The sequence below is a fragment of the Hylaeus anthracinus genome, unplaced genomic scaffold (assembly GCF_026225885.1).
Source record: "Hylaeus anthracinus isolate JK02 unplaced genomic scaffold, UHH_iyHylAnth1.0_haploid 11997, whole genome shotgun sequence".
NCBI lineage: Eukaryota > Metazoa > Arthropoda > Insecta > Hymenoptera > Colletidae > Hylaeus > Hylaeus anthracinus.
Window position 1 is genome coordinate 201,666 of NW_026534344.1, and position 18,694 is coordinate 220,359.

The 18,694-nt window shown below is 37.3% G+C and overlaps 4 protein-coding genes across 5 annotated transcripts; 2 read left to right on the forward strand and 2 right to left on the reverse strand.

The window, feature by feature from the left end:
- Positions 1 to 268: 268 nt before the first annotated feature.
- Positions 269 to 8,591, reverse strand: LOC128889374 (prothymosin alpha-A). Its single transcript, XM_054146952.1, has 3 exons — positions 8,230 to 8,591; positions 3,832 to 4,009; positions 269 to 3,737 (listed from the first exon to the last, which is right to left on the reverse strand). The coding sequence occupies exons 1-3, from the start codon at positions 8,335 to 8,337 to the stop codon at positions 3,670 to 3,672; spliced, it is 354 nt and encodes a 117-aa protein (XP_054002927.1). The 5' UTR covers positions 8,338 to 8,591; the 3' UTR covers positions 269 to 3,669.
- Positions 8,592 to 9,586: 995 nt separating this feature from the next.
- LOC128889375 (60S ribosomal protein L44) lies at positions 9,587 to 10,647 on the forward strand. Its single transcript, XM_054146954.1, has 4 exons — positions 9,587 to 9,717; positions 10,103 to 10,276; positions 10,358 to 10,474; positions 10,559 to 10,647. The coding sequence occupies exons 1-4, from the start codon at positions 9,715 to 9,717 to the stop codon at positions 10,577 to 10,579; spliced, it is 315 nt and encodes a 104-aa protein (XP_054002929.1). The 5' UTR covers positions 9,587 to 9,714; the 3' UTR covers positions 10,580 to 10,647.
- Positions 10,617 to 12,530, reverse strand: LOC128889373 (WASH complex subunit 3). Of its 2 annotated transcripts, none has more exons than XM_054146950.1 (5): positions 12,379 to 12,526; positions 11,556 to 11,780; positions 11,301 to 11,465; positions 10,940 to 11,211; positions 10,617 to 10,772 (listed from the first exon to the last, which is right to left on the reverse strand). In XM_054146950.1, exons 2-5 carry the CDS (start codon positions 11,604 to 11,606, stop codon positions 10,727 to 10,729), a joined length of 534 nt encoding a protein of 177 aa, XP_054002925.1. In that variant the 5' UTR covers positions 11,607 to 11,780; positions 12,379 to 12,526; the 3' UTR covers positions 10,617 to 10,726. The 2 variants fall into 2 exon arrangements, with proteins under 2 accessions (XP_054002925.1, XP_054002926.1); XM_054146951.1 differs by having other exon boundaries at positions 10,626 to 10,769; positions 12,379 to 12,530.
- On the forward strand, positions 11,790 to 18,246 carry LOC128889352 (transportin-3). The gene is made up of 18 exons (XM_054146907.1): positions 11,790 to 12,477; positions 12,782 to 12,985; positions 13,066 to 13,223; positions 13,314 to 13,386; positions 13,461 to 13,592; positions 13,659 to 13,879; positions 13,972 to 14,116; positions 14,187 to 14,333; positions 14,412 to 14,647; positions 14,728 to 14,867; positions 14,943 to 15,134; positions 15,201 to 15,439; positions 15,528 to 15,668; positions 15,731 to 15,942; positions 16,025 to 16,181; positions 16,254 to 16,421; positions 16,512 to 16,624; positions 16,698 to 18,246. The coding sequence occupies exons 1-18, from the start codon at positions 12,361 to 12,363 to the stop codon at positions 16,756 to 16,758; spliced, it is 2,856 nt and encodes a 951-aa protein (XP_054002882.1). The 5' UTR covers positions 11,790 to 12,360; the 3' UTR covers positions 16,759 to 18,246.
- The last annotated feature ends 448 nt before the right edge of the window (positions 18,247 to 18,694 follow it).

Sequence of the window (18,694 nt, forward strand, 5' to 3'; positions counted from 1 at the left end):
CATACATACATAATGTATATATATGTATAACAAGTGCTGTGACTGTGATTAAAGTGTACCGAAATCTACACGCTCTGACATGCATGCAAAGTGTCTCGACAAGGACCATAATTAACATGAAATAAAAACTCATAGTGAACGAAATACATTGTGTATTGTAAAAGACAATCTGCATGCAGTATTCGTACAAAGTAATAATTGTTTAGGTAAGATACCCCTGAACAAACATTTCTCTTAGACATCTTGTACGCTTACACAAATGTTTGACTTTTATTTTTTACACATTTATATTTGCTACAAATTTGTTTTGTAAATATAGTTTTTATATTAAGAGTAATTTCTAAGCATAAATTGCTTTGCATCCCAATTATATATATACCCCGATTATAAAAACTCCAATACATATTCCGTCCAGGCACGTTGATTAATCTTCAAATAAATTTCTGTCCTAAACTAAGGACTCAGTATGCTAGTTTTGCGGTTACATGGGAAAAAATGTTATAGTTTTTCATCGTAGATTTTTATGTACACAAATACTCGCGATTTGTATTCCGGTACCAGTTACCAAATCGCTATACTTATTACACAGAGTATTTTATAAATAAAATATCTGATACAAATAAGATTATACGTAGATACATACATTTACTACATGTATAAAGTTACATCTAAGAGTATACTATAATTTTACATACAATTATACGTGTAAATAAACACAACTATTGAATTTTAATATAGTGTTTAATCCAGTGTATCGCATATCATTATGTACACGTTTTATTGCATAATTGCTTGTTAGTATTTACACAGCATTACCACACATTTAATTCTTAATTTATACGTATATACAAGGCAAGTAGAAACGTTATTATTGTAAAGTACCTTCAAAGAAATAAATGGTCCAAGTATCGTAAAAGAATATATTTACGCATAGGGAAGAAGACTCGTTCCTTCACAGACACGTGAAGAATAAAAAACAATTTGTTCTTTTCCAAAATGTATTTACTTAAAAATACAATGAAAGTTCAATTCTGATGGAATGGGCAGAAATATAGTCTGTGGTGTCGGTTACTGTTACGTCGAAAGTGATGATGCGATGGTATCCTGTACAAAAGTAGTTTGAACAAGATTTATGAACACACAAACCAAATTCTTAGCCTAGGATTTTCGTTTACGTTTAATCGTAACAGGTGTCGTTACCAAATTCATTAAGTTTGTTTTTTTTTTTCAATGCTTACCTAACAAACGTAGGGATGTAACGGTATCTAGGCGATTAGCCTGATTGATTGATTGATTGATTGATTGATTGTAAGACCCGTTAGCACCAGTAAATAATTTCCAGAGTCACGTCAAGCACTCGAGCAGAGAAGAGTTCCGTGATCTCTGGCTTCGAGTACGAAACGGGAGTCCTTTTGTTATTCCTTTTGGACATGTTGCAAACGGGGCTCGGGAGTGTATTAATAAAATTAAATGGACCTATACTTATCGTGTATGCATTGTATACTATGAACGGTAAAGTACTCATTTTTGCTCAGGCACCTGTACTTGAAGATAGTTCTTTGTCAACGCATTTGTCAAGGTACTATCTTGAAGCGAACACGTGTAAAATACAACAATGGATTGTGTATAAAAGTGTAGAGTAACAGAGTTTTAGAGATGGGTATGGTCTGTAAACGGTACAATTATAAACTGCTAATACGTACGCCTTTTACGTATGATTACGATCCGGATTTGATGTTGTTGTAAACGTTACACGATCCATCCCATCTCGTTGGATTCAGTGTAGCAGGATACAGTTCACGAATAGCAGTTTTCTTTTTCTTTAATACTGCCATTTTTTGTAATTTATTTTCGGATGTATAACCCATTACTACTCACGAGAACGAATCATTTTCTCTGATCTAACTGCGTTTTATTTAACTATCTCATTCGAAAATATTTGTACATTAAAACGTGGGACATCGTCTCGCATTCAAATTATCGTTACTTTTATTTATTATGCAGCTATGGTACAATGGTATCGTAACCGCAATGTCTCTTCACCCTTTCTTGTCTACCAGTCTCCCCGAAATAAGTGGCAACATGGACGTTCCATTTGCAACGATCCACCGACCCTAGCACAAAGAGCATCTTTTTCATCGTTTGGTAAACAATGAATTGCATTTGAACTCATTAAAAAATTATATGATACCATTGGTAATTTCCACAGCTATATGGTCATTGATAAGACACTGATCACTATGCACAACGGCAACTGTCATAGTACAGAATACTGTCACTCGTTCTGCGACAGCCAACGAATCATTGCTATGAACAGTCCATGACAATGAAGTCAAAATAAAACCACGATACGTACAATACAAATTAATTACGCTCGAATAAGAGCAGTCGAATAGGGAGAGTACACATCGATATCGAGATCGACGGTTACTTTGCATCATTGTCAACGATTTTTTAAATTTGCCACGCGACTTGTCTCTTAAAGTTGTTACGTAACTACACAAACTTATGCTGTGTACAAATGGAATATAGTTGTTTTTAGAGAAATAAAACATTAATCTGCGGTATTTGCACCTCGTAAAATAAACATTCTCTCCCTATTCTGTGCCCTAAGCCTAAAGTGTAACACTTGTCCACATTACATTACGTTACATAATATTATCGTTAATAATAAAATGTTTCTTATTCCATAACTTTATACATGCTATGTATAATTATTATGCAATGTTAAAGTCACACATTACACATCCACACTACCCGGCGCGAGCGTTGCATTAACCTTAATTCCTGTTTTTCTTTACCTTTTCTTAAATCGAACAGGAGTGCGCAGCAGTTTTTAGACTCTGTTTAAAATTCTCTTTCAGTGTATATCGAATATCGAGACATGCCCGTTCGACTTTGTCTATTTTTGTTTTAAATACATACTTGTCTACTCGTTTTATACAAGTAAAGAAGTAGGTAATCGAACAAAATAGGAAAAAAATTGAGCCGCCCGCGCTCCTGCAATGTCGTTGCAAATACACATACAGATCGAGAAAAGGAAAATCAATCACGCGCACAAGGTGAGAGACATTCGTCGAACTACAAACATAAATTTGATTTCAAATGTAAAAAAATCACCCACAAATGTTCATTTTACACTATTTAAATACAATAGAGCTTTTCATATCTTAAATAAGTTTCCTTTATAAAACTGTCCCGCGGAGAAAGCCAGATGACGGCAAATACCAATTAGTAGGTGGTTTGGATAAAACCGATAAATTCGGCTTGGGATCGTTGACGATGTATCGAGAGCACGGTTGCCAATCAGATATACATGAGATATTAAATCGACGTTCTCACGACGAATATATGGTTTTCAATTCAAACTACCTAACAAAGTATTTGGTGATGGCTAGACGACCAGAATTGCAAAGAGCCAAGACAGTAGAATCGCGGATGCCCTCTAATGCGTGTCAGCCCACCACAACTCTGGTGAGGTGGTAATTTTTATTTTGTAGGTCGGGAGGTTCCAGCAATACGGTATAGGGCACGATGGATATCAACATTGCTACCAACCACTCAATATGAGAGTAAGCGTTTGCTGAGAAGACTGCCGAAGATCGACGACGGCGACTCCATGTGCCTACCTCCTCCCTTCGTACTTACATACCTCCTTCCCTTTTTTCATTATGCGTCTTCCTCTTCGTCCTCTACTTCTCCTTCTAATTCACCTTCTACGTCATCCTCCTCTTCATCTGCAAACCAACAAGTAAACAAGATTCGAGTGAAACATATCTATCTAAATATGAGAATATCGATTCGCACGCTATTAATGGACAATTCGTCTACCTTCGCCCTCTTCTAAATCTTCCTCGCATTCTGGCATTTCGTCTTCCTCGTCGTCCTCTTCGCCATCGCCGTCGACTTCATCTTCATCTTCTACCTCCTCCTCTTCTATTTCCTCCTCTTCCACTTCTCCGTCGCCGTTTTCTTCCTTCTTCTGTTTTTTTGGTTCGTCATTCTTTTCCTGCAACAGAAAATTATGGACTCACATTACGATACAGTACGTAACAGTATGTATAAGTACGGAGACTCGAAAAGAAGATAAACATTCCTGTGTTTGCAACCTAAACAAATATAGAAATTGACCACTTCCGTTTAAATACTTGCCATTTATCGTACACGCGAAATTAATCGTTCCAGAAAGAAGGTGGGAGAACTTGACAAATAGGGGAAACCCTGACAATGAGCTAAAGATAAAGAGGGGGAGTGCAAAAGGATGAAGAGGATTCCCTTCGCGCCAACAAACGTAAGGACATGGAAAAAAAGGTAGAGGGGACCTTCCGTTAAAAAATGGCGGAACAGGAAAACGCAAAGAACGATAGGGGGGAATTGTATTCGCTAGAGACCGGCAATGCTAAACACGAGAATGGAAAAATATACCTCTGCTTATAAATAATTTAAATCAAAGACATGCATGTATAACAATCGTTACAAGTTAAATCTTCGTAAATCAATATATATATATATATATTGATTCCCATTAAAAGAAACTATCTTTTTCATTGGTTTGTAATAAAACGTCAACATTTCTACTCTATTTGTTCTCTCGAGGCGAATGTTTGACTCTCTATTCTTATCGAGTGGCGTTGACAAGAAACTTACGGTAGATTTCCATAAAATCTGCGCTGCGATAAATAAAAATAATGGTAAAGTTCTGAAAGATACACGACAGTTTCACACGATCCTCGAAATACCGCGACACCTTCGACTTGTGTTCATAGAGCGTTACTCGTTCACAGGGTGGTGGGTCGCGCGTCGTAAAGGTATACACACGCGCCGTGTGTATTGGCGGCATGAGGAAAGAGGGCATAGAAAACTCGCAGGACTGCACCGTCCAATCAAAGGGAGGAATCGACTAAGACCGGAGTGGAGGGGGAAGCGTAGGGATTGGCAGACGGTACGCGACACATGTTTGTAGAAGGGATGTGTTCGTGCTGCGTAAAGCGGACGAAAGGGGAGGGCAGGGAAAAGAGAAGCACCAAACACAGCGTGCCCGGGGTATCGTGCACAGAGCCTAAGCCGCTACAGTTTCAAATAAAGTACGAGCTAATGGGGGGGGGCGGGGGGGGGAGCGAGAAAAATAAAAGAAAGAACGTACAATCTATACTTCGAGTTACCAGAGCAAACAAAACGCACGCGTACATGCTAAAATAAACGAATTCTGACACTCTCTAATCGTCGCTGGCGTTAAAAGTTGTAACATCATCGAGTTCGCGTCGCTTCAAGGTAACCATGTCTCGTATTATCAAGCGTCTTTATCAAAAGAAACGTAATATCTCATTTCATAAAACTTGGAGGCTAAGCATAAAATATCGATATCGTTTACGGTTAATCGGACTCGTGGAACCAATAGAATGCGTTTACCTTAACACTGTTTATAAACTGGTGTGATGAAACGCGAATGAAATGTATGTTGATTACATGGATAATGTATAGGTGGATACTGTACTAGGATATCATACGATGCCGTGAAAAAGCAACTTGTATAATTCGATCGCACTTTCTTCCAAGTAGAATTTGTTGGAGACTGCTGTCGCTATGCATTCATGGCGTTGTCGGGTAAGTTTACAACGAACGGTAAGTGACAGTGACGTATAGGCACCAATGGTCACGAAATGACGATGCTGTCTGTCGTGAAAGTTTCTACTCTATTTGCTCTCTTAAGGTTATCCCACAGACACGATTATCTATCGACTTGTTATTAATCACGAGGTCTTTCCAGATAACCCAACGTTCATAACCTATCGTATAAACTCATTTTCGCTCGATTCTCTTGGTCGTACGGGTAAGCCATGAATAATCGTTATATAATTCTTCTGTAACACGTATTAATTTGACCATATTCGAGCTACCAGGGGCATCTCTGTTCGCGTGTTCGCTGATGGGAACCACAGACGTCTATTCGATAGGAAAGAATTTGTAAACGTGTAACAATGATTCGAGCTACGAATAAACACGTAATTAATTATCGTCGTAACGAACCGACACTCTCTTATTAAGTTCAACGTTGAATTGGGTTAAGTACATCAAAATGACTAATTAATAAGTATCATACCGTTACTCGCCGATACAATAATACAACGATCCACAAGTTGTTTGGACTAAACTTTGTAAACAAAGTACTGTCAAGATCAGTTTTCTATGAGTTCTCGATACATTTAAATTCGAGTAATTCGTAACTCCCGCCTTTTTCCACTCCTTCCTCTTTAATCCATACGCGCTTGCGTCACAGGATGTCTACGAGTACGAATTTACTACGTGACTACGTAATCGGAGTACAACGACGATACGAATCGCAAAACTAAATGTCGCGAACCCAGGAATTCCGTAAACTCGAAACAAGTCCCCCACCCCATTTTCTAGTCGATGTATAAACAAACAAGGACAGATACGATGCTAACGACGATTGATAGATAACGTGATAATCAATGGTACAATATGTTTCGAAACAGGTACACAATGGTGGATTTCCATGTGACATACTCACTTACCGTGAAGACGCCAACACCACGGATTTTCTACGGTACGGTGCCAATGAGAAGCGTGGCGATACCGGCATTTTCGGTAACCGAGTTTCACCTCGCGACTCCCATAATAGTGGAGGCGGTGGAACGCGTATTATCGACTAAAAATAAGTTGCTCCTATCAGGACACGCTGAACGACGTTCCGATTTAAGATGAAAAATCGTGTCGATGTTTTCTCAAAGGTTTGTATAACACCGGCGCGGCATACTACGAAAGAATAGGGAGGCAGGAGAGGACACGGGTATATAATACATGGCGTTGCCGCTGGCTGCGCGCGTGGGGTTCTCAAGGGAGAGGGAGACAGACATAGGTCCGACTCGGTGGACTCGAAGACAGGAGGGGATAGAGAGAGAGAGAGAGAGAGAGAGAGAGAGAGAGAGAGAGAGAGAAGCAAAGCGAGGAAGGAAGCCTTCGGCGCGGTGTTTATGCACGCAGATCGGTAAACAATTTCAGAGCAACACGTCGGTCTCGAAAGAGATATATGTGTTCGTCTATCGATCGTCTGTCGGACACGATTAACCCTCTTACAACGAATTATCGATCAATTACGACACGGAAAGGGAGAGCGACGGATATACAAAGAAAAGAGACGAGAAAACGAAGGAAGGGAGAAAAGATAGGACGAGCGCGAGCGAGATAGCGTAACGAACGCGGGCTTGGTTTCGGGCGCCATAATGGAAACCCGCGGCGGCGGCGGCGGCGGTGGTGGTGGTGGCGGCAGCAGGCAACGACGGTCGGAAAAATGCGCGGGATACTCGCTTTTCCTACCTATAACTACGATATTCTAGATTAAAAATGGCGTCCATCTTGTGGATAGATTGGCTCGACGATGTAAATTATACTTGCGTCCGGGGCAACTCTTTACAAACACCGCCGTAAACCTATTACGTTACCGAAACGTATAATAATGAAACGAGCACATGGCGCTAGTAGCTAACATCCCGCCCGAATTATGCGTTCACTTTATCATCTCGTTGCGAATGGAAACAGAGTCGATTCCGATATTAGCTGGTATCCGTGAAATCCAGATCGGTAATTATAGACGGCATTGTAAAGACAGGGGTGATCAACCGACTGAACCCATCGTGCTCGTGGCAGTCACGCGAAATACGATGGCGTCCCTCGACTCTCGATTGGAAAAACATCGCGTTCAGTGTGTTTTCGGAGGGAAAACGACGAGAACGATTACCTTTTCTCGACACCAGAAAAATGTAGGAAAATGCCGGCCGGCGTTCTATCTTCTTCGCGCCCGTCAATCGGTCGAAACGGGACACCCGACTGCCCGCCCACCAGTTTGGTCCCGAGAATATACGGTATCACGTACAAACTTTCAAAAGCATGTTTTACCTCGAACGAATTATCATTCATGCGTAAAGCCCAGCGAGCGGGGAAAAATAGACGACAGAAATGGTAATCACAACTGCGAGAATTACAATTGGAGCTGTATCACGAACGCGAGGATTTCGTGAAATCGTAGACGATGATGCCGTGACCGAGCAGCGTGGCGCGGAAGCGTGGTGTATGCCGGCGTGTAATATGTACGTGATTTACGTGTGTACATGTATCCTTACATAGCAATCGCGGCGATTGATCGTGTAAATGATATACCGTGAAATCGTGTGAAAACGTGAGAAAAAAAAAAAACAAGACACTACTCACCTCGGCCGGCCTCTTGATTCCTTTGATCTCACACTTCGCGTCCCCGGAAGCCTTATCGTTTTCGGTCACCTTCTCGACAGCGACCTCGTTGTTTTCCTTAGTGCTCATTGTGGATACGTGCTCGTTGGGCAAGATGCCTGCGTGTCCGCTTACAAAACGGTGGAAAAAGATGGAACGGTGCGTGTGTACACGTAACGAAAACTCAGATGTCCTCGCGCGGCGTCGGTTTCCGGCGAAATGCCCGAGAGAGCAGCGTCGTCAGGCGAAAACCCAAGGGGCAAGGGCGGGGGGTGGGGGGTGGGGGGAGTGAGAGAAAAAGATAGAGAGAGGGGAAAGGAGGATGAGACAGAGAGTCGAACCAGTCAGGAGTAGAGAGTGCCGTGTACTGACGACTGTGGCGCGAATAGCGCAAAGCGGACTACTACCCGGTCTCGGTTCGCTCGTAGCACATCCAACCTGGCTTTGTTCAAAAATGAAGATGGCGCGGGTTTGAAACTCGATAAATGCCTGATTGGTTGAAACCTTGATGCCCTTTCGGGACGTGTCACTGCGCCTAATTGGGAACGTTATAACGCTACATAAACTTTTATTATTTCTTGCGAACGTTTTCCACGTAATGCGTCCACCTGAAGTATAAATAAAATTAAATCCTGCGGAGGACGAGGGGTTCGAGAGTTCGTGGCCTGGTTTTGCCGTCCGGTTCGAGGCTAAGTCGCTCGATTCAAATAAGCTACGACGCTGCGAACCATTTGTTACCTTTTTCAACGCAAACTTTGCGAAAAATCGATAAATATACCATTGTAACAGACAAATTTTTTATAAAAAAATATCGTCGTCCCCTTGTAATCTCAAAATCAGTACCTCGAATCCCGAATTTCGTGACGATATAATCTGGACATCGTGGCGGGAATTATCCCGTAGGTGAAAGAGTCTGAGTTTTCGGATTATGCGAACGCACATCTATCAGTCAAAATTTCACATCGAAAGCACTGCTTTCTAAATTATTAACATCTAATCGATCAAACAGATCTCCCTTTTTCGAGAGCGTTTCTACTAACTAAATACAATCTGAAATAATAAATAGTATTGGTAAGTGCTGCACTGTTAAAATAATCAATTATTACGAATCGTGAATGAAGGATAACGACAGCAAAAAGTGTCAAGACATAATTGCTGTTATTGATTGGACATCTTATATGTTAAACCGATTTTGACGCCGGCTGTTAATGGCGTATATGCAATCGAAATTTTGCGTTCAAAGGAATTCGAAATAATTTTACTCGTTTTTACAGTGATTTTATACTCTGCAAAATGTACAGAGTAAGATCATATTAAGCAATGAATTAATGTTTATACCCTTAAATGGGAAAGGCACGTTAAATTTCTAAATTTTATACGACGGATAACAATATGCGCACGCGCGGTATGTGCATACATACCAATTTCCGGTTAAAATACATTTCCCCTTCTTTCTAAACACCCAAGATGGTAGGTACATCTCCATTCAAAAATATGAGTAATTCATCTGAAATTGTGCTTGTAATCCTTCAACAATGTTGCTTCTAAGGTTTAGTTTTGTATACTAGATTTCATTTCCTGAAAAACGAACGCAAAATTTTACATTTTTATCAAACATCAATAATTGTCGAATCAGTGAAAACATAACCTCGAAAAGTGACATGAGTCTGTATAATATTCTTTTACTTTTTCGAGTAAAAATATGGAAACCAATAATTAGAAACAAACTAAATAAGTGCGTCAAAGTACACTAACGTTGAAAAATATTAATTTAAAATGTACAAGTTCAGGGTTATGGTTACTTGACAATGAACTTTGCATGTGGCTATAATGTTGTACATTTTTATTTTTTCAGGTGAACGTTCCGAAACAGAGACGCACTTTTTGCAAGAAATGCAAAGTACACAAGCCTCACAAAGTGACACAGTATAAAAAAAGTAAGGAACGACATGCATCTCAAGGTAGAAGACGTTACGACCGTAAACAACAAGGATTTGGTGGCCAGACCAAACCTATATTCAGAAAGAAGGTGGGTATTGTTAAATAATGATCAATTACTAGCGGATACGACTGATTTTGATTTATTTATAATTCGCAATGTTCCTTCTAGGCAAAAACTACAAAGAAAATTGTCTTAAGAATGGAATGTACAGAATGCAAGTATAGGAAACAAATTCCTCTTAAAAGATGTAAACATTTTGAATTAGGAGGTGACAAGAAAAGAAAAGTAAGTAATTTTAGCTTTAGTATTTGTTGATTATTTTATGGATTACTATAGCGTTGATTAACATATTTTTAAATGTTCTTTTAGGGACAAATGATCCAGTTCTAGGGTCAAGTTATCTACATTGACCTTCTGTATGTATTTAATAAGAAATGAAATAAATCTTTTGGAATTTGTATAGTTGTTTATTTTATTTATTGTATTTTATAATGCAAAAATATTTTTCATGCGTAATGTATAAATACAAGTAAATGTTTAATCTGCTTCTTCCTGTTGCTTAGAAACTATTTGCTGGGAACTGCTGTTAAAATAAAAAATAAGAATAATGTAAAGGTGACATCACCCCAAAAAAAAAGTTGTTTCATCAACTCTTCAATTTTGTTATGCTTCTTTGACAATTTTCATTTAAAGGAGTACATTTATGGTAATTCTTATTGTCGTACATTTTATTTATTAATTAGAACTTACTCCAATATAGACGAGTCCAAGCCCTCTTGCTCCATCATTAACTTGACTGCCTCTTTTCGTACACCGAAATGTACCATTTTGAAATATTTCTCATAACGTGGATCTTTATTTACCGGTTCTTGTTCAGTCTGTGTGCTTTTAGGGTCATCTTCAATGACATTATCAGATTCATCTATATTAGATACACTTGTTTCTTCTTGTTTAACATCGTTACAATTCACTGAACATTCTGTTTCCTGTTGTTCGTGTTCCAGACTAGGAACAGATGACAACTACAAGAAATCCATAGATTATTTGAATCTTGAAAAATTGTTAAACCTTTAAATCGTGTTTGTACCTTAATTAAAAAACCTTTACATACCCAAGATTCCAAAATTTCTATCGAAGCTTCGATCCTCTGTAACTTATTTTCAAATTCAAATAATTTCTCTTCGCATGATAATGTAAATTTATTGAGAAATGTTACAGTGTGGGCGATAAAATGATTTATAAACGATATAGTTCTTTTCTGATTAATTGGTGGAACCTAGGATGATTGAAAATAATATTAATGGTATGTATCGTCGATATGTTAATACTAAGAAAGATTAAAGACTGAAGACTAATATATTTCCACCTTCGTATAATCGATAGTTGGTTCGATTATCGGAATTTTGTAATCATTCATTGTACCACTATTTTCAAATGTTATTTCTCGTGTTTGTTGACCAACTGTCAAACGTTATAAACTTTCGATGCATTGCTCCCACAGATCATGTAGGACTCATGGTAGGATGGTTCATAACTAAGAACCGAAATTTCTCAACTATAGCGGGTACACGTATATCCTCTTGTGAACACTCTGCAGATAACGCACAGACGGCGGGGCGTTTGAAAAGTTTTTTTACATTGAAAATAATTTCATAAATTTACAAGTTACAAATACCAAGTGGAAAATAATTCAAACGCGTATCATGATCAAGATTGCAATACATTTGTAAATTCGATCTGTTAGTATGTTTTGCATTATGGATAAAATTTGCACCAAGTATAATAGATTATTAAACGTAAGAATGAAATGCTTGTATATAATATTGTGTTGGTAGAATTTTGCTTGATAAATATACAATTTTTGTAATTAAATCTGTAAACGATATCAGATACAGAGTACTGAAAAGAAACACTTTCTCGGCAACGGGCCAGCGGACATTTTCCGCGTCGTACGCGTTTTAAGAGACTCGTTCAATCGAAATTTAAGAAAGAAAAATTAATTGTTATAAGTCGATAAAGTAGAATATGCGCTGACAGCGTAAACGAGAACTTTTTAGTGGGTTTACAGGTTGGACTTATAGGTTGGATGTAGGTCTAGTAAACGCGACTGTCTGTTGTCAGTGGGAATCAACTGTATGGAGATTACAGAGAAAAAGATTATTTTTTAAAGAATGGAGTCACCACCTGACCTGGAAACTGTTTACCAGGCTGTGTATTCTTTGTATAATAACTCGAATCCTTCGGGACCAGGAAAAACGTCGCAATGGTTGGACGAATTACAAAAATCGGTAAGCTATTTGTTAGCGGTCTTTCAGCCAGTACTACCACATATGTTCTATTCTAATATGTTTTGCACACATCTCACTCTATTGTTATATCGATAGTGCAATCATTGTTACGTATCTATCGAACCAACCATATAAAATAATGATTAAAAAATGTTACCAGATGAAGTAGTTTCTAACCTCACCCTGTACATTCTTGTTCCTCAATTGCAATTTTCGCTTCATTTTACGCGTGATTTACATGTATAAATAGAAATACAGAAAACTTTTTAATTTCAATAATTGTGATATTTACGTATTATTTTAGGTATTCGCATGGAAAATAGCAGATGAAATGTTGCAGCAAAAGCGTGATGTTCAATCATGTTACTTCGCTGCACAAACAATGCGCACAAAAATACAACTATGCTTCCAAGAGTTACCTTCGGATGCTCATATTTCTTTGAGAGATTCTTTAATGAATCACATATCGCAAACTAATGAAAATACAAATTCTGCTATTGTTACACAGGTCTATATGCTTTATAATATTTGGGCAATTACTATTACCCAATCAACAATCAGTCATAATATTAAGAATTATTCTTACAGTTATGCCTAGCACTGGCAGATCTCGCGTTACAAATGTCCTCTTGGCAAAAACCAGTTGTGGATTTAATTAGTAGATACGGCACATCAACTAGTAGTTTGTGGCCGTTACTTGAAGTAATGACAGTCTTACCGGAAGAAGTAAATTCAAGATCTCTCAGGTGAAATCAAAGATCAGAGAAAGTGCTAAAACATATACAAAGTAGTTTAATCTGGTTAAATTAATGTCTAATTCAAATTAAATTATACAGATTAGGAGCCAATCGTAGACAACACATATTACTCGAACTTAATGCGAGCGCAGACACGGTAACAGAATTTTTGGTGAGTCAAATTAGAAGATAAATTTATAATTCATATTGTTGTTGTACAACATAATTATCGGATTCAATTTTCAGAAGCTGTGTTTAAAAAATGGGGGAGACAATGTACAAATTCGTGTTACAATTCTTAGATGTTTTACAAGTTGGATCGCAGTACACGCTATACCCCTCGTACCTACGAGCGACGTTATTGTATATACCCTCCAAGTAAGTTTCTCGAATAACAGTATAATTAACGCGAACTAAGAATTCACTGATGTACGCGTGTTTTAGATACTTGGAAACCACATGATTGGATCTCAATTACACGAAGCAGCCGCGGATTGCATATGTGTAATTTTACAAGTCCTAGAAGAAGATAGTAATAGCAACCGTGATGATAATAATAGCGAGTCAAATATACAGTTACAACAGCTGCAACTATGGCTCTTCACCAGTGTAATGGCTTTGGAGCAACCATACCATTTATCTGTTGCACACGAAGACATGGACAAGTAAACTTTATATTTTAATGTAACAAAAGACACGAGAGAGCTCGATGGTAACTTTACATATTTACTTAGTCATTATAATGAATACTGTTTAGGTCGATAAATTATTGCCGGATTTTTACGGAATTAGCCGAAACATTCTTGGAAACGATGATAAGCGGCTGTGTGGGAGGCAAGCAACATTATGCTATTAAAATTCTTGACCTTGTTTTAGTATGTGTTGGACACCACGATTACGAGGTAAATATTTCGTTTTCTCTTTAATACCAACTCCAGCTATCAGTTATTAAAATAATATTATTTGTATCAGGTGGCACAAATAACTTTTAATCTGTGGTACCGCTTATCTGAAATTCTTTACTTAAAAAACAGTGATGACCTTAACGCGGTGTTCCGACCTCATATGGAGAGATTAATTGGAGCGTTATGTAGGCACTGTCAAATGGAACCGGATCATGTTAGTAATCAGAATGTTCCAAGTGTTGTAGCAATTTTTTTTTGTATTAACATGAAATACAACAATTTCTTTTGATAGCTGGGTCTAGTAGAAGAGGGTGCTGGTGGGGAAGAATTTGCAGATTTCAGAAATCGCGTTTCGGAACTAATTAAGGATGTCGTATTTGTAGTTGGAAGTAGTCACTGTTTCCGACAAATGTTTTCTTCCTTAACGGGTGGTCCTGGACCACAAGGTCAAACAAATCACGTGTCTACGTGGGATTCAACCGAAGCCGCATTATTTGTAATGCAAGCGGTTGCGAAAAACATTTTACCGTTAGTTTCTTCACGTTGTACATAACGTTTGCGCGAAACGTTTCCTTCGACTTGAAATTTATGACAACATTTACTTACAGAAAAGAAAATGACGTTGTTCCAAAAGTAGTAGAGGCTATTTTAAATTTACCCGAAAACACACACGTAGCTGTACGTCATACGAGTATTCTTTTATTAGGCGAACTTTGCGAATGGATAGATAATCATCCTCAGTCCTTGGGTGAGTTTCTAAGTAACTATAATTTATTTCAATGCATTTTTTGCATTACACATTAACGAAAAATGATCTTTCTAGAACCTGTTTTAAACTTTCTCCTGACTTGCTTGAGTCAGAAAGGTTTAGGAAGCGCAGCGTGTGGCGCGTTACTGAGTATATGTACAGCTTGTCCGTTGCATATGGCTTCACACTTTCCAGGACTGTTGCAAATTGCACGTTCCCTTGACAGTTTTGCTATCAGTAACGACGCAGCTATCGGTTTACTCAAAGGTGAGATGACGTGTTATTTATTTTCATAAACAAAATTATAAAATACTTTCTGTTATTCTGCGATAGGCGTTGCAATAATCATGTCTAGCTTACCACGCGAGGAAATCACTCAGGCGATGAAAGAGTTGTGTTGGTTTCAAGCTAGACCTTTATGTGAAATTATGGAACGTAGAATCCCAATTGAAATAGGAACGAAGACTGATCCTGTGATATGGCTAGATAGATTAGCCGCTGTATTTAGACATACCGATCTTCGTATCGAGGACCCTAACGAAACTCATCCTTGTCAAAGTGCAGTCACTGAAGTAAGATTTAGTAACTAGTAACGTGATTAAATCCTTATGATAATAAATGGTTATATATTTGTTATATTCCTCTTATCATTGAATGTAGATGTGGCCGATACTGTCAAATGTATGTACAGCGTATCAACATGACGCAAAATTGATGGAAAGATGCTGTCGTTGTTTGAGATTCGCTGTCCGCTGTGTAGGAAAACATTCCGCCCATCTTCTCGAACCCCTCGTAAAACAGGTACTAATTACTTAGAAGCTAAGGTGCGTACAATTTTATTAACAATTTTCGAAAATTTTCAGATTGTACAATTGTACGTAGCGCATCAACACAGCTGCTTTTTATACCTTGGTTCGATATTAGTCGACGAATACGCGACCGATTCGGAATGCGTCGCTGGTTTATTAGCAATGCTCGAAGCATTTATTGGGCCTACCTTTAATATACTTCAACAACAAGATGGATTAAAGAATCATCCCGATACAGTAGACGATCTTTTTAGATTATGTGCTAGGTATACAGCCACAACATTCAAAATTTATTTAAATGATACGGTTACTTTTCAAACTTGATAATATCTTTACTTTTAACATTAGGTTCCTTCAAAGGGCTCCGATCCCTTTCTTACACTCGGCCATAATAGACAGTATAATTGACTGTGCCTTAACGGCCTGTAGTTTAGACCATAGGGATGCAAATGTTTCGGTAATGAAATTCTTTTACGATCTTTTGCACTGCGGACGCAATCACGAGGTAATTTAAAGGAACATTTATTTTTCATTATGCTTGTCGTATAAATATTAATGTTTCTTCTCTTCCTTCAAGAATCGTTCGGATTATACGATACGACGAGAAATGGTGCAACGTATATTATGGGAGAAAGGACAAACGTTAGTCGTAAGACTGCTACACGCATCCGTATTTTCACTATCAACTTACATGTTATCGGATGTAGCGGATGTTCTTGTTGAACTCTCTCTAAATAACAGAGAGGTAAGACGTACACGATCGATTTCTGATTAAAGTAACAGATATATGGTAATACGATAACAACTAAATATGTTTGTGATGTTTGTTCTTTAGTCGCTATCCAAGTGGTTGGAAGAAGCAATCAAAACGATGCCCTCTCAAAACGCGGGTGGCTCCCCTACGGCACAACCTGAGCAACTATTCGAATTTCATAGTACTGTTACAAGGTATAACAAATTATGATGTTTATTGTTGTTCCCTTGAAAAATAACGATTCCATTCGAATTATTTATCTTTTAGGGCGGACACGGCAAAAGTCGTGAATCATGCTTTACGGAATTTTGCACGTTTGTATCGTTGATGCATTTCGCTGTAAAATTTAAGGTCAAGAATGTCAAAATTATGAACAACAAAAATCTTGCGAGATCCTTCATTTGACCAATACATTCGAAGGTATCAAAGAAACAAGATTATTGTAAAACGGTGAGTCTATGGTGTATAAATGTATTTACAAAAGTTTTAAATATTTTGTACGTGTTTACTATCTTCACATTCCTTTGCAAAGTATGTAAAAATAATAAAGATAAGCTAGCTGTCCTTCTTGTAAAATGTATTTATTAATTTTACACAGAAGTAATGCATTTAGTAACGCTTTTTTTTTTATCGTGGACATTTCTTTTTTCTTTTTTCTTTTTTTTACATGTGCTGAATACGAAACATAGAATTTTATTATGCGTTGCATGCCTTTTTTTTTTTTTTTTTTTTTATACATAATTTTGTGTACAGCTTTGTTGCATTTGTTCCTCGTAATTTTTGAATATATAATACCTATGGAAAGTGATATCCGGATTACCTATTACATTAGGTATATATCTAGTCAATTTTTTGAAGATATTCGATTTTATGCATACTTTGTAGATAACGTGCAGATAGTAAACATCGGAAGAACAGAATGATTATATATTTTTGTGCTTTCCATCTTATTTACACAGACAACCTTACAATGGAATACTATTAAATTACTCCAAAAATTATCAAAAGTGTGTTATTCGATTTATCATACACTAAAATGTATTAAGTTAGGTAATATCGTTTTACAATTGTGTTTTTAATACTCTCGACTGTCCTGTTACGAGATATCACTTCCAGACGCGAGATTTCATATTTTACATAGGTAATAATATGGAGAGCATGTAATTTACAAAAAACGAATTTTTAGCAAGCGTCTAGCCGATAAACAATAAAATTACACAAATAAGAATTGATACGACACAATTCACATCTATTGTGCATGTGTATTACAAAAAAAAGAACAATAGGTTTGAATTTCACTCGATAAAATGTAAACCTTGTTCACAATTGTGTATCTCTTTCATGTGTCTCGGAAAATATAATTTTATAAATGTCTAGATCACGTTTAAGATTAATAAGATGTGATATATTATACGACGATATTCTGAGACGAAACATAAATACGTTATATTTCTATTACATGAATATACATTTTAAAGGGAATTTCTTGATAGATTTGGACACTGTTAACGTTTAAGTTGATTCGATATCACAGTACGTATACATGTGTAAAAAATGTGCGAGTATGACAGTAAATCTGATTTAGGTATAAGAACAGGACACAGTCATTCATTGAATGCAGAATAAACGAAGAAATACACACTCATTTAACACGATAGTTAACTTTTAAGTGTACAAATATTTTACATATACAAGACATGTAATTTTTTGCAAAGCGTTAATGTACAGTTAAGATATTAATGAAAGATAAGCATTATTATTGGTAAGAATATCATTTGTAACGTAAGGTTGAAAATGATTAAACTGTACGAATATTTTGATGACTAGTATTAATTTTAGCATTTACGCTAATGTTTCGCTTTATATAATAACAAATTTCCGACGTATTTCGAATAAAATGATATTTTTTACTTAAACGATGAATATTTAATCGTAACTAGAATCGACAATAATGTAATTCGTAGTTGTTCAATTTGGTCTGCGTTGTAGAATACACAACAACATTCCGTAAGTATTTTCGTTTACCGACTCTCAGTGCAATTAACAACGAATGAATTCGTTCGACTTTAACGGAATTTTTGACAAACCGAAGAAACTGAAAGGTTAGATGCTCATTGGTTGCTCACTCAGGTGTACCTGAGTTATAATCCCCGGTACATTGTGCAGGTAAAAGATTGCGAGGAAAGGTCCTAATGATAGGCCTTATGGCCACAGTGATTGTTCTGCGCGATAAAGGGCGTTTCTTACAGGAAACGAAGTACTTA